The sequence below is a fragment of the Mastomys coucha genome, unplaced genomic scaffold (assembly GCF_008632895.1).
Source record: "Mastomys coucha isolate ucsf_1 unplaced genomic scaffold, UCSF_Mcou_1 pScaffold13, whole genome shotgun sequence".
NCBI classification, from domain to species: Eukaryota; Metazoa; Chordata; class Mammalia; order Rodentia; family Muridae; genus Mastomys; species Mastomys coucha.
In genome coordinates this window covers 38,663,081-38,678,175 of record NW_022196895.1, presented here as the reverse complement: position 1 = coordinate 38,678,175, position 15,095 = coordinate 38,663,081, and the positions used below count along the sequence as shown (strand labels likewise).

Sequence of the window (15,095 nt, the reverse complement as noted above, 5' to 3'; positions counted from 1 at the left end):
GGTTTCTCTGTATAGCCCTGGCTGTCCTGAAACTCACTTTGTAGACCAGGCTGGCCTCGTTGAACTCAGAAATCCCCCTGCCTCTGCCTCTCAAGTGCTGGGATTAAAGGCGTGTGCCACCACCGCCCAGCCCCTTGCAACTTTTAATGTTTTTCTTTGTTCTATAAGTTTAGTGTTTTAATTATTATGTGCCAAAGGGAATTTCTTTTCTGGCCCAGTCTTTTTGGAGTTCTGTATGTTTGTTGAACCTTGATAGGCACCTCCTTCTTTAGGATGGGGACATTTTCTTCTATGGTTTTTATTGAAAATATTTTCTTGGATATTGACCAGCTGTCTCCTTTCCTTTATTCCTATTGTTCATAGATTTGTCTTTTCTTGATGTCCCAGATTCCCTAGATGTTTTGTGCCTGGAGTTGTTTAGATTTAACATTATCTTTGACTCTGCTATTCATTTCTTCTGTCTTGTCTTTAAGGCTTGAGATTCTCTCTTCTATCTCTTGTAGTGTGTTAATGAGGCTTCCCTCTGAGGTTCCTCTCTGAGTTCCTACATTTTTCATGTCCATATTTCCCTCAGTTTGGGTATCCTATGATTGTTTCCACTTTCAGGTCTTGAGTTGTTTAATGCATCTTCTTCCACTGTTTGTGACTTCATAGATACTTTCTCGTTTCCTCTCTAAGGACCCCTGCCATATTCATAGACTGTTTTCTCTTGTGCTTCAGCTGCATTTCTCAGGGACTACTATAGTAGAGTTGCAATGTGTCCTGGAGATATATTGTCCTGGGTGTTGTGTTTTCACCCCGACATCTGGGTTTGGGATATCTGGTCCTGTCTTTTACGGGTGTTTTGTTCCTTGATTTCTGTTGCTCTCTCTGGGTCTTAGGAGAATGGTGGTTGTGTGTTGCCTGGTATGGAATGCTTCTGGGATCGTGCTTGGTGTGGCCACTGTGGTTCTGGGTGCAATGTGTTTCTAGGTATCGGGAGCTGGCACTTAGGAATAGGAATAAACTAGGAACAGGGCTAAGAGGGTCCACAGGAGGAAGGAAAGCAGGGTGTTTCATCAGCATGTGTTTAGTCACCTGGGAATTGAGGCAGAGAGTAAGACCAGACCACAGAAGGTATTCTGCTACAAAGCTGATATGAGACTAGGGGATTGAATTTGGAAGAGAAAGGTTAGCCTACCTTTTTCCCTAGCCTGTGGGTTCCCAGGGAATTTCCCTGCAGTTAATAAGCTGAATCAACCAGGCTGGGGCTGTGGGAGGAGGTCTGCTTGATCTCTGGAGATGGAGACTGGGGGCGGGCGAGAGGTTAGCAGTTGACTTGCTACAGAGCTGAGGATGAAACTGGGAGCGGAAGGGGGGAGGTTTGGAGCAGAGGCAAGGTGAAGATCTGCAGTTAGCCTACCTGCTTTTCTGCCTGGTTAGTTTTAATACAAAGACATAATATTAGGATAGAAATAACGGTTTGCTTCCTCCTTCTTTGTAATATGTTTTTCCATACTTTCTCTTTAGACTCATACCTATTTTTTTTTTAAAGATTTATTTTATGTGTATGTGTACACTGTAGCTATACAGGTGGCCGTGAGCTATCATGTGGTTGCTGGGAATTGACCTCAGGATGGCCCTGCTCGCTCCAGCCCCACTCACTCCCGCCCCCCCACCCCCACTCCCTCCAGCGTAATACACTGTAGTTGTCTTCAGACGCACCAGAAGAGGGCATCAGATCTCATTACGGGTGGTTATGAGCCACTATGTGGTTGCTGGGATCCAAACTCAGGACCTGCGGAAGAGCAGTAGGTGCTCTTACCCACTGAGCCATCTCGCCAGCCCTATCTTCAATGCTGAATTTCTTATAGACAGAAAGATTGATTTTGTTCCCTAATCCACTTAGCTAGCACGTGTCTTTTAATTGAAATATCAAGGCCATTAATATTTAAAGTTATTATTGAAAGGTATGTGTTGATTATAGTTACTTTAGGTTTGTTTAGGTTTGGTGTGTGTGTGTGTGTGTGTGTGTGTGTGGGTGTGTGTGTGTGTGTGGTTTTGCTGTTTTTGTTCTTGATGTTCACATTTCATTAGTTACAACTTGTTTTCTTTCTAGAGTCTCTTGGCTTTTCTTTTCTTTGTCCCAGTTTTCTTCATGGGGCTGATTCAGCTGGCATGAATTCCTTTAGTCTATGTGCACCATGGGAAGTTTTCCTTTCTCTTTCAACTCTTGCTGATAGTTTGGCTGGATTTGTGCTTAGCATCTTATGTTCTTTTTTAATTTAGAATGCATTGCTTCAGGCTCTTCTGGCTCTCAAAGTTTCCATCAGCTATTGTTCTGATAGATTTTCTTTTATATGTGCTTTGTGGTTTGTTTTTTTCCTCATGCAACTTTTATTATTCTTTATTCTGCATACATAGTGTTTTGTCAATGATATGCTATGGGGAGTTTCCCTTCTGGTCTGTCTGTTGATTTGTGTTTCTTGTATCAGTATGGTTGTGTCTTTCCATAGGGAAGATTCTTTTCAATAATTAAAGATCTGGTCTACGTCACTGACCTAGAATTCTTCTCTGTCAGCAATAACTATAGTTAAAAGATTTGGTCTCTTCATGGTATCACACAGTTCCTGCATAGCCCTTTCCTTTGTAATCTTAAGTTTTATATTCTTTACTTGTGTGGTCTAATTCCTCTAATATTTGAGACCTGATACTTTGCCATTTCTTTATAAGGCTTTCCCCTGAGTTTTCTAATTGAGATACTGGATTTTTCAACTCTATCTTCATTCTCAATGTTTCTGTTGTTGTTGTTTTGTTTTGTTTTGTTTTTTTTAATGGATCCAGTTTTCAAATCCAGGGCTTCACCTGTCTGCTTGTAAGAGACTCCAGCAGCCCCTCCTGCCCAGCCACCTCATACTCAGAAGAATGACCAGGAACCCTCTTTGATGCCAGCTTCCCACTTTACAAACCCCTTCCCCCCACCCCAAGTTGTTCCATGTCCTATCAACCCTGCCCTGTCTAGAGTTTAGCTACTGCTCTTGCCCTGATGCCAGCCATTCACCAGTAAGGCGGAAACCAGTCCCCTTGGCCTCTGCCATTTGCTCTTACACCTTATTGGAACACACAGGCTCCATCGTTCTATGATGCCATCCTTCACCTTGGTCATGCTTACTCACCACATGTCTGTCATACTCCTTCCCCGAGTCTGTGGCCCTCTGTATATGCTCTTCCCTATGGCTGGAAAGCCTTCCTTCCAGGTATTGTCCAGACTCATTCACTTTCCACAGGCTTCTAAGGCCCTGTTACCTTCCCATGCCTTGAGTCCCACTCTACAAAAAGTAATGTCCCTCATCTCTCAGTGCCCTTTTACACTTTCATACTCTGTGACATTAGCACTGTTTGAAACTTCTCATGCATTTATTCCACTCTGTGGTTGCTTCGCTGACGCTCTGCCTCAAGCCCTGGAGCAGACTTTTAATGAACAGCATTTTGTCAAAAAACTAACACCAGCTGACCTTAATTCAATCCCCAGAGCCCACATATAAGGGAAAGAGAAAACCAACTCCACAAAATTATCCTCTGCCCTCCATCTGTATGCACACACACAATGCATGCACGGACACATGTACACACACACACACACATACACACACAGTCATGCAGGCACACACAATAATAATAATAAAATATAATTCTACCATTTACTGGCTCCTTCTTTATGCCACTATCTATTCAAGCAACCTTCTTCAATCTACACTGGTATATGAGAAGCTCTCTGATCCAGGCTCTCCTCCTAAAGACAGGGAGGGCTGAGTCTGCATCCAGTACAGGGCCACCAGATGCAATGGAAGGGAACACAGAGGGGATGAAAAGCACACATCATCAAGTGGGTATTCCCAGGAATCCCTGCCTTGTACAATGCTGACGTGTTCTTGGTGTTTCCTCCTAGGTTCATGACTACCTCCGCAGCAAGCTGTGCTCCCTCTATGAAAATGACTGCATTTTTGATAAATTTGAGTGTGTGTGGAATGGGTCAGACAGGTAAGAAACACTCTGGGGCTGAAAGCCTTTCCCTTGAAGAAACTCTAGACAGTTTATCATAACTGGGGTGCATCCAAATGGAGATCAATATTGAGCCCCAAGACCTGGCCAGGACACATTCATTATGTGGGTCACCGACTAGAGACTGTGGTCAAGTCCACAAAGAGAAGGAGTCTGTGAGGCCCAAGTTCATTTTAGAGCTGACACGGGTGACAGTCAACAAGGAAATGCTGTCTTTGACATACAAGGCACCCAAAGGCACTCAAAAGCTAGGGCCATGTGCCTCCTAAAGACCACTGATAAGGATAACTCTCCTGCATCATTCTGATTACTGCCAAGTGGCTTTCTAGGCCCATCCTCTCGAAACTGCTAGAGTACCAGTGCTTCATTAGCAGAATTCTAGCCTGCCTCATTTATCACATTCCTTCAGGGTGATTTATTAGTGTTTTAAGGCCTTTGATTTCTACAATATAACATATTACCTCCCAATAGTTCATTTTCAGTTTGACATATACAGATGATTTTTTTTTGACTGTCTGTAAACTAAATGCAGGCTGCTGGGGCTCAGTTTGCTCCTTGATGAAGGTGGCCCCAGAAATAGCATTCAATAGCATGGAACTTTTTCACAGCAGGCTCATTCTGAGATACCTAACTTTGAGTCAGTGTCATGGTCTCTGACTATCTTGCCCTTCCTCCCAAACCACCAATCTTTCTTCTACTTAGCGGAACTAGATGTTGCAAACATGTAGCAAAGGACCCAGGTTATATTATCCAGTTTATACAGGTTAAGAGAGCAAAGCAACTAAACCAGCAACCAGAGTCAGCAGGGAAAGAAGCAAGTTTGTTACTTAGCCATTGCTAGATGATACTATTTACACAGTTATTATTCCAGCTCACTCTTCATTAACCTAGCTTCAGAACCAATGACTCCTAGGTATACCTTGGCACCAGGACAGTTCTCACACACATCTTCTAATCCCAGCCACAGCCCAGTAGGGTTTTCTCCATTCTATCCATTTCACAGTTGAGGAAGCTAAGAATCGGTGTATAATTGGGAATTAGTGCAATGTCCTACCCTCATAAGTTAGTAAGCAGCAATTACAAAAGTAAAGAAATGTTGACTTTGAGTCCTGAGATCAGTTCTTCCAGAACATCATAACTGGGAATTTTGTTCAGATAAAGTTCAGATATTTAAAGAGAAAAAAATTTTTTTCTGACTTGCTTAAAAGTAAGTCAGATCTTGCTGGAGAAGTGACATCAATGTCCCGGAAGCTACAAAGCCAGGTGGTTGGATTACACCTCAGAGCCCTGCATATGTGCATTCTAAGCCTCTCACAGACTCTGTCAGTGTGTGCACCTCCATCTCCTCTGACACTCCCTTGCGTGAGCCACTGAAAGCTTAACTGTGATTGTGGAGGTAAATCCCCTGTACCCCTATGACAGTTTACTGGAGCACCCAGATACCCCTTTATCCGTAGCACACCATTATTTGAGCCAGTGTAACAAAATCCAACCTTAACCTGCACAGTTGACAAAGTACCCAAAGCAAATCCACCTTATCAGTTTCTTTCTTCCATTGACAAACAGATGACACCAGGCACTCCTTCCCAGACACAATCTATGTCAGTGTCTTTGATATACCACCATGAGATGGTACACCTTGGGCACAGGCAGTGCCCTGGATCTCCCCAATACCTGCCACCCATCTTAAATGTCAGCTTTAAAGATCCAGTACCCTTCTGCTGGGAAGCCTTCTGCATCTAGTGGTCTTCCACTCAATCACAGGTATCCCTGCAAATGGTTAAGCTGCAAAAACACGGAAGCATCTCCTACATATAAAACCTTAATCAAAGTTTAGGTTTAGGGTGGTTAAATCTGTTCCCTGCCTCTCTCGGCAACACCATGGCATACATTTTGCAGACAAGTTTTGATGAAACAGCAGAATATAGAGCTGGCTCCTAAAAGGACAGAGGCTGCCCTGTGGTGGTCATGCCTCAACACTTGACACATCAGGCAGATGAGCTAAGCTACATTCTCAGAACCCAGACAGCTCAGAAATCCCAAAACAATTGTGGATGAACGCTGGGAAATAGTTTGCTGATTCTAAGTGTTCCTATTTACACCTTGCTCTTTATGATCTCATAACACTAGTGGAACGGAGGTAACCCTAGGATCATAACACTTGGACCAGATCAGTGACTCAAGAACAGAAGGGCATCCCTGGAGTAAAAATGAGTAATACCGATGATTATTCCAACCTTCTGTTCCAAGCCCAGCCAAAGAGCTTAGCACTTTCAATAATTTCAAAAGAAGTCAGTGTTCTCAGTTTAAACCTATATAGTCCCTGTGGGTGGCCACAATAAGCATTCTTTGCTCCTGAAAGATGTCATGAGGATGTGTTACCTCTCCTTTCTTAATATTTAGTCACCCCGTTTCCCCTCTCCCTTGCAGCGTCATCATGACGGGCTCCTACAATAACTTCTTCAGGATGTTCGACCGAAACACCAAGCGTGATGTGACCCTTGAGGCCTCAAGGGAAAACAGCAAACCCCGGGCTATTCTCAAACCCCGAAAAGTGTGCGTCGGGGGCAAGCGAAGAAAAGATGAGATCAGTGTTGACAGTCTGGACTTTAGCAAAAAGATCTTGCATACAGCTTGGCATCCTTCAGAAAATATTATAGCAGTGGCGGCTACAAATAACTTATATATATTCCAGGACAAGGTTAACTAGGAGGGCGAGTTACTGCTTAGTCTCACATACTGAATACTAGTCAAACAAGTTTTTAAATGTTTCTTTGGGTCTTCATTTTGATGCATTGACTTTCATTTCCCTATGCATAAAACAATTGGAATAGAACTTAAAAAGAGTTCAATGTTCCCAACTCCCCAATTCTAAGAAACGTCTGTCAAACTCGGTAGGCTTGGGACACTTCTGTTTAGAATTGAGAGCTGCCAATTGGCAGTAATTCTTCCATAGTCGACTTGAATTTCTGATGCATTCGTTCATCGCCCAGTTCTCTCTGGTGGGTTCTGTGTTTTGTTTCTAGGTGTCTGCTGCGATAAGATGAGATTGTCTGTAGTATTTAAGGAGAAAAAGAGATAAGGTTTTTTTTTTTTTAATTAAGCAATTCCATTTGTTTGAAAAATCAACAAAAAAATAAACACTGTTTACTCTTAAAGAGTTTCCTCTTTGTGAAAAAAATAATAATAATAAATCAGGCCTGGCCAGTATGTTTCCCACCCATTTCCTTTTAAACATTTCTATTGAAGCTAGAGACATTTCTTGAGGCTGAGAAAAGGGTGCAAAATGGGAAGGGAAGGGATGTCAAGGCAGTGTTCTGTCCTTTGGTAAGCCCCATAGAAACAGCCTAAGAATGTGATTGGCCAAAGCACCACAAACACTTTACAGAACTTAAACAGAGTCCTTTCTCCACAGGGCTTCCCAGGGTTGACTTGGCAAGGCCAGCTGAGACCAGATCCCTCCATTGCTTGTCACTCTTGCTGTATTTCTGTTTCCTTTTAAATGGCTCCATCTAATCCCCTGCCTACATGGTCCTTGCCTCTTTCCCTTCAACCTCTGCCAGAGGATTTGCCCATTGGCTTCTAAAGGCCATGCCCCAGTTGCTTAGTATCAGGGGTTCTCAATAAAGCATTGAGGTGGAACTGCATGGCTCCCCTCCCCGTAAGAAAGGCTGGCCTGTTCTTTTGGGTTAACGCCTCCTGAGCAACCCCCTCCTCTTTTTCAGAAATAACCATCCATCAGTCCTTGTTGTGTCTACAATAAAGGCCAGAATGATGCTGATTTGTATAGCCTAAGCACACATCTCTGAGCCCACTTTCAAACTCAACAAACTGGAAAAAAGACTTCAGGGCTCTTTCCCTCCAAACAATGAGATTTGGTGGGGCGGGAATCAGACCAGCCTTATGGTTAAGTCACATTTCCTTACAGCAAGGTTTATCTTCCTCAAGAAATAGCCATTCTGACAGCCAGTGTTCCTTTTCCATACTAATCACAACAGCTGGCTCATCCTTCCCTTGAGATGAGAATATGGACTCACCACTTCAAGAAAGCCATTTCTTTTTTTCTTTTCTTTTCTTTTTTTTTTTTTTCAAGAAAGCCATTTCTAAAGGGAAAGTTGAAACTGAAGGATTTACACTTAGGGAGCTTAGAAGGTGCTTAAGTGCATCCAGAAAATGGGGCCTTAGCTTCTGTCTGTTGCTCTGGCTTGATTCATCTTTTCCCATCCCACCCATCCCCCTTTCCATTTCCTTCTGGTAGACAGTAAATAACTTGAGATGGAAGATTTTCTCTAAAAGAGAAATTTTCTTTCGGTCTCTGTATTTATTAAAACTCCCAACTTTGAGTTTGCTTGGGAGGAGAAAAAAAGAAGGAGGAGGAGGAGGAGGAGGAGAAAAGAAGAAGAATTATGTCTCTCTTTCTAAGCCTCTATACTAATAGCTTTTTGGCGAGACATAACTAGCTACTTAAGTAGTAACTTTGTAATATACATCCCCATTTCAGGAGCTTTGCCGCAAGCCTGTGTGTCTCCACACAGCAGCACATTAGATGGAGATTTGGCTTCCCGGATGTTTCTCAAGTTCTCTTCAGTGCGAGTTGCTCCTCAGGCATCTTTCATGGCCCCTGGAGAAACTCCCCAGGCAGGAAGTAGTTTGATGAAACTTAGAAGAACCAGAAATTCCTCGGGCTCCTAGAGAGCTGTAATGAGCAAGGAGTACCTGGTCCCAAGACGATGCTCCCCGCCTTGGCTCTTGCTCAGGTCCCTGGGACTCCCCACCTCTGACTATGCCACGTGGGCTTATACAAATCATATGTCTATCAAATTGAACATCAGCCCTCCTCTATACTGTTGTTCATTATCATGTATCTAAGTCACCTTTCTTCAAAAGCAAGATATCCTCCTCCAAAAATCCATCACCCCTGAAATGTTGGGTCTGAAGTGCTGATGTTTCTTTCTAACACTACTCACATAACTCACATCACTGTTCATAGATGAAACACACATCCACACACCTCCTGGGTGAGCCACCAAATGTATGCTCACTAAAAGCCAAGTAACTAGCACAGCAGTTCTCAACCTGTGGGTCTCGACCCCTTTGGGGGTGGTCAAAGGACCCTTTCACAGGGGTTGCATATCAAATATCCTACTTATCAGATAACTACATGATGATTCATAACAGTAACAACGTTCCAGGTATAAGGAAGCAATGAAAATAATTTTATGCTTAGGGGTCACCACAACATGAGGAACTGTATTAAGGGGGGGGCCACAGCATTAGGTAGGTTGAGAACCATTAAGCTAGCATGACATCAATGCCTTTGTAGGCATTAGAGTAGGCCCATGGTCTACACATATTGGAGTCATCATTGCTCCCCAAACATACTCTTGAACAATCCTGGTGATTGTTAGGGAGCTCCCAGGCTCCGTGGAGTCTGTGGGAGCTGGAGGGAGGAAGGGTGCGAATGTGCCGGTGTTAGAGCCCACAGGCACCAGGCTCTTCTTCATTGCACATGAAAGGGAACCTTGAACCAACAGCCAGAAAGACAAGAACAGGAGAGGATATCACCGGAGCCAAGCCTCAGGCAGCACTGACCACCACCTGTCGCCATTTGCTGGCTCTTTCCCAGATGCTAAGCACCGAACCCTTTTTTTTTTTAAATCTTTTTTTTTTATTAGATATTTTCTTTATTTACATGTCATATGATTTCTCCTTTCCCAGTTTCCCCTCCAAAAAAACAAACAAATAAACATAAGAACAAACCCCTGTTGGCTCCCCCCTCCCCATGCTTGCCACCCTATCCTCTCTCACTTATTGGCCCTGGCATTCCCCTACACTGGGGCACAGAACCTTCACAGGGCCAAGGGCCTCTCCTCCCATTGATGATCGACTTTGCAATCCTCTACTATACACATGAGCAGCGAACCCTTTATCATCTCCTTGAGTTCCAGGTATGCTGTCCTTAGCAAACCCAGAAGACACTCAGAGCTACCTGAAAACTAGCCCTGCTGTGGTTTTAGCAGTTGGCTTGGCTCTAAGGGCCTTGCACCATCCACTGTCAATGCTATCGGATTACAAATGGAGGGCATGGGCTCATTAAGTAAAATGAGAAGGTGTGCTTTGATTTAAATCCTCCTAAGGTAACATTCAGTTCCCCCGGCGTCTAAAAGCAAAGCAACTCCAAAAGCTGGACCTTGATAGGCTGCCATGATTTCTCTCTCAAAGGAGGAAGATAAGTTATAAGAAAGAAGCGCGTGAGCTAAGCCAGCGACAAGGGGGTGGGGTGCTAGGTAAACAGCTGGTGGGGACCTGCATCTTAACTCTTTAAAGTCTGGCTCCTGCCTTTCCTCCTCTGATGGCTAAAAGCGCCACACACCAGTCACAGCAGCCACACTCCTTGAGGATGACAAACTTCCCATGCTCACTTTGGTGCCTCCTCCCTCGACGCACACCACCATTGACTCCCACTTGGCAAATAGAGGAATGACAGCCTGTCGGCCTAGCCAAGGATATCTATCACCTTGAGAGAGTTTGGACTCCAAGTTAAGGTAGCTGAGAGAGGCAGAGCTGTTGGAATCTTGTCAGCCACGGGAAAAGCCAACGGTCGCCTAACACTTCTCATGGGTGGGCCAGGCTTTGTTCTAAAAATTACACATGCATTCACCTTGATTACCCCCCAAAACTCCAGACATGATCTAACAGGCGTGCTCTGAGACTCTCAGCATCATTCCAGCCTGCCTCTGGATTCACCTGAGGAAGACACACTTCCACAAGCCCAATGGCAGTCGTGCTACCCACTCATCGCTCCTTGCCCATGCATCTACGTGACATGGTACCATGCTGAACACTATAGGCAACTGCAAGACACCACGGTGTTTCTGTAGCTAAATGCATCTGAACAGGCTTGTCTATACCAGTATCACTACAACGAGGATCAATGCATTACACCAGGACGTAAGGAGGGCAGCAATGTCAGGACAGCCGAGGTGGCACCCAGCAAGAAGAATCTGTCAACTCCTATAATCACATGGGTACATGTGAGTCACCCCTGCCCTTGTGGGTGAGTATTACACTGAAGGAAACAAATGACAATATTTACACAATTCACAACAAAACCAGGTGGAAGTTCTCATCCCCACCCCCCACTACATATAAAGAAACGTACTGATTAGAAATCCAGTCCTCGCCGGGTGTGGTGGCACATGCCTTTAATCCCAGCACTTGGGAGGCAGGGGCAGGTGGATTTCTGAGTTCCGAGGCCAGCCTGGTCTACAGAGTGAGTTCCAGGACAGCCAGGGCTACACAGAGAAACCCTGTCTCGAAAAAACAAAGACAAAAACAAAAAAGCAACAACAAAAAAAGAAATCCAGTCCTCACCGTGAGTTCACCAACATTAAAGGTAACCTCGTGGCTTGAGGGTAGGGGATCAGCAGCAGATCCCAAGCGACAGGACACTGCCTCTGCTGGAAGTAACCAGCATGTAGGAGCTCAGCACACACCACCATTAGCACCTTTATAACACAAGGAGGTGTGAAGGAAGTTCAGAAACTACAGAGGGAATGGATGAGTGAGGTGATAAGAAAATGGTTACTTGGAGTTTTTTGACATCAATGTAGAGTTTTAAGGCATTCCACCCAGCACGCAAGCATGGTACAGCACTTTGAACAGATGGGAGCCCATTGACAAGGAACTGAAGCTGGAGTGGCTGTGGTGCAGCACCAGAGCAAGATGCCAAGCCAAAGCTCCCCTGCGCTATTAGAAATGAGTTTTCAGTCCCCCAGTGTTAACCTACCCCACCGGCTTTCACTCATCCAGTGGCAATGCTCTATGACTGCTACTTGGGTTTGAGCCTAGGGCCTCATGCATGCCTTCCAAGGACTCCACCACTGAGGTACCACATCCCTAGTCCCAGTAACAAATACTCCTTAGGCTCCACACCCAAGTATTTAAACATAATAGATGGAAAGAATTAAAGCAGTGTTTATGAACGGTCACCATGTGACTATGAAAATCACCGCAATGCCTCATGGGTAGAAACACATTCCCATGATAGACCGAAAGTATCTAGACAGTATTGCAGACAGCCCAGAGTGTTATCCAGGTTTAGCTTTCTCTAGATCCTGCACCTTCTCCTCCATACCGATTGGGCAGTGCATGGAGACCTTGGCTTATTCTTTCTCTCAGTGAGGAGACTCAGGAACAGGCCACTCTGTGAGCAAAGATAAGTAGCTAGCCAGAAATAAGGGAAAAGTCCAGATACCCACATAGGTCTCCAACTTCCAACTCTGACCTCAATGCTGATTATCCCCAGCCCACCCCCGCTCAGATCTGCCATACTGGGGTAAACCACTGGAGCAGACCCAGCCTGACCTCTCACTCCTGCCTTCAGAGACTAAAAAGACAATGATTGTTGTGGGGGCAGAACATCTACTGCTGGTGCCTTATTCTGACACCATCCCCTGAAAGTCACCCTTGGAGCTCTTTCTGGGGTAGGCAAAGCCCGCCCAAGTCCCCCTGACCACCATCTCAGGCACCTTTAGCTGTTGTCATCCGTCTGGATGGGTGTATAGGCTACCTCTCTAAAAACGAACTTGGGAGGAAACCTAGAGGCCCCCAGGACCAGTCTGCAATGTGCTCTTGTCCTAGCTTCCTCATGATTTGCCTTTCCAGACAGAATGATATCTTCATGGGTGTCAAAGATCCCAGAAAGCAGAGTTGAACGATGTCTGTCTCAATGGCAAAACTTAGCATGGCCTTTTTTTGGTTGGTTGGTTGGTTGGTTTTTCGAGACAGGGTTTCTCTGTATAGTCCTGGCTGTCCTGGTCCTGGAACAGACCAGGCTGGCCTTGAACTCAGAAATCCACCTGCCTCTGCCTCCCAAGTGCTGGGATTAAAGGCGTGCGCCACCACCGCCCTGCTGGCATGGCCTTTTGTTACTCGGAGCAATCATCCACTAAATGTTTAGCAATTGATCAAGCAACCCCTGACAAGCCTGTGCCAGGCTGGTCTACAAAACAGTAATGATAGCTGCTCTCTTCTATATCCTGTCCCATGCAGGGAAGAGCAGCCTCACGGGCAACAGCAGCTCCTGGGAGGTCTTGGCTAAGCACCTCCAGGGCCACATCCACCAGCCCCTCTGCCTGCCTCCTGAGAAGAAACCTGACCTCTACTAGTGAAAAGCTAAACTGCCCTGGACAAATTAACATCACCGTGCCTCAGTGGCCTTACTAATAAACTGATAGCAGGTAAATTCAGTGTGAACACTGGAAGATCTGATACACCCCAGGCTGTCAGACGGGTGCCTGGCCCACATTGTTATGTACTGTTGTGGCCCTGTTAGAGCTCTACAAGATAGAACAACCCGTGCCACGCTGGGCAGGGCAGGCATAGAGAGCACACAAAACCATGCCGTCCAAACAGAGGAGCCACAGAGGAGGCAATTCCTCCAGCGACACTGGGAAGACAGGTGGGAGTGAGTTTTTCCAGATGAAGAGAAAAGAATCTTCCGGGCCTCGAGGTGGGACATGCAAGAAAAACAGCACGTGGGTATTTAAGGAACTTACCGTGCTGCGGGACACCTGAGTAGAAGAGGCAGGAGACAGTCCTGAGGGGTGAAGACCATGATTAGAAAGCAGTGCCTGGCCTGAATGAGAGTCACCCAGAGTCAAAAGCAAGTTTAGGAGTAACTCACCTGAGGAACTATGGTTTCCATCCTAACTGAGCATGCTTTGCAAGGTCCCAGAAGGCTAACAGCTGCGGGGAGGGTAATGCATCAGCCAGGAGCACATGTGTTCTGTTAACCGACACTACTCTGAGCTCACTCGATTGCTCTTAATGCATCCTGCCTCACTGGTTCTCCTGAGCAAGTATGTATTAAACAGTCTCAGGGAACACACTGATGGCCGTAGCTAGGTGTCACTTCCTCTGTCGAGCCTCTTCCTACTTCCCTACGTTTCATAGGAATGAAACACAGTTTGGTCCACTCTTTGTCTTCATAGCAATGTTTGGCACACACTAGATACTTACTAAATGCTTGTTGAGTGAATAAACACACACACACACACACACACACACACACACACGTAACGACGTCAGTGCCAGCCTGTGCCCTCAGAAGAGTGCATGATGAACAGTGGCTGCTGAGTGAGGAGAACTTGACATATGGAGACCCAAACAGTACCAAAGGATCGCTGAGAAGAGTCGGGGGATTAAAAAGGAAATTTGAGAGCCAGTGAGCCAGGATGCATTAAGAGCAGGCAAGTGAGCTCAGAGTAGTGTCGGTTAACAGAACACATGTGCTCCTGGCTGATGCATTACCCTCCCCGCAGCTGTTAGCCTCCTGGGACCTCGCAAAGCATGCAGAAAGGTTGACAGCCTACAATCAATACTGTGTGCACTGATGCAGGAAGGAACATTAGCACATCCAAGATAACCCCCCCACACACACACATCATGGCTGCAACACTAAATATTCCCCATAACAAGGCTAAGGAGACGGACAAGAGTGATTACACTCAACCCTCCCATGTGGAAGGAAAAGGAGAGACAACCCTTCCCTGGGACATTCTTAGTGGAAAGCAAGCTAGTTCCCTGAAGAAATCTCTTAGGGCTGAGTGTGCACCTCTCAGGGCAGAGCAGGTTTGGGAGAAGACGGGAATGTTCATTTTCCATGTGGCCATGATGCAGAGTGAGCTTTCTAAGACCTTTCTAGGAGGTCTGTGATAGGTTGATGAGGGTAGCAAAGAGTGAATGTTGATTTCAGTCTATAAACTCAAGTCACACCAATACAAAAGTTTTAAAAGTTTAAAAAAAAAAAAACCTCTGGATTGCCCCCCATATAGCTTTTCTTACTTTTGATTCTTTGCTTATGGCACAGTTGGAAGTTACATCCCATCTAAGCCATTGGTTTCCCATCCCAAATACAAGTTGCTTATGAACTGTCAGAGAGCAACAAACGATGACACCTCTAGACACAATCTATTTCTCAATGACGTAAAATGACTTCTGTTGCATCCCAGACACAACACAGATCTGCTAGAGAGCACACTGAAGGGCTG

At 45.3% G+C, this 15,095-nt stretch overlaps 1 protein-coding gene and 1 long non-coding RNA gene across 7 annotated transcripts in view; one reads left to right on the top strand and one right to left on the bottom strand.

The window, feature by feature from the left end:
- The window catches only part of Ppp2r2b (protein phosphatase 2 regulatory subunit Bbeta), a 417,822-nt gene extending 410,560 nt beyond the window's left edge, over positions 1-7,262 (top strand). For all 6 annotated transcript variants that reach the window (XM_031365583.1, XM_031365585.1, XM_031365581.1 and 3 more), the window contains 2 exons: positions 3,929-4,020; positions 6,472-7,262. In XM_031365583.1, the coding sequence (XP_031221443.1) occupies positions 3,929-4,020; positions 6,472-6,751 (372 nt within the window). In that variant the 3' untranslated portion in view covers positions 6,752-7,262. The remainder of the gene's footprint in view (positions 1-3,928; positions 4,021-6,471) is intronic.
- LOC116087109 lies at positions 6,630-13,869 on the bottom strand. Its single transcript, XR_004117254.1, has 3 exons — positions 13,730-13,869; positions 13,602-13,642; positions 6,630-7,094 (listed from the first exon to the last, which is right to left on the bottom strand). It is a non-coding gene; the product is annotated as an uncharacterized LOC116087109 (long non-coding RNA).
- Positions 13,870-15,095: the final 1,226 nt, after the last annotated feature.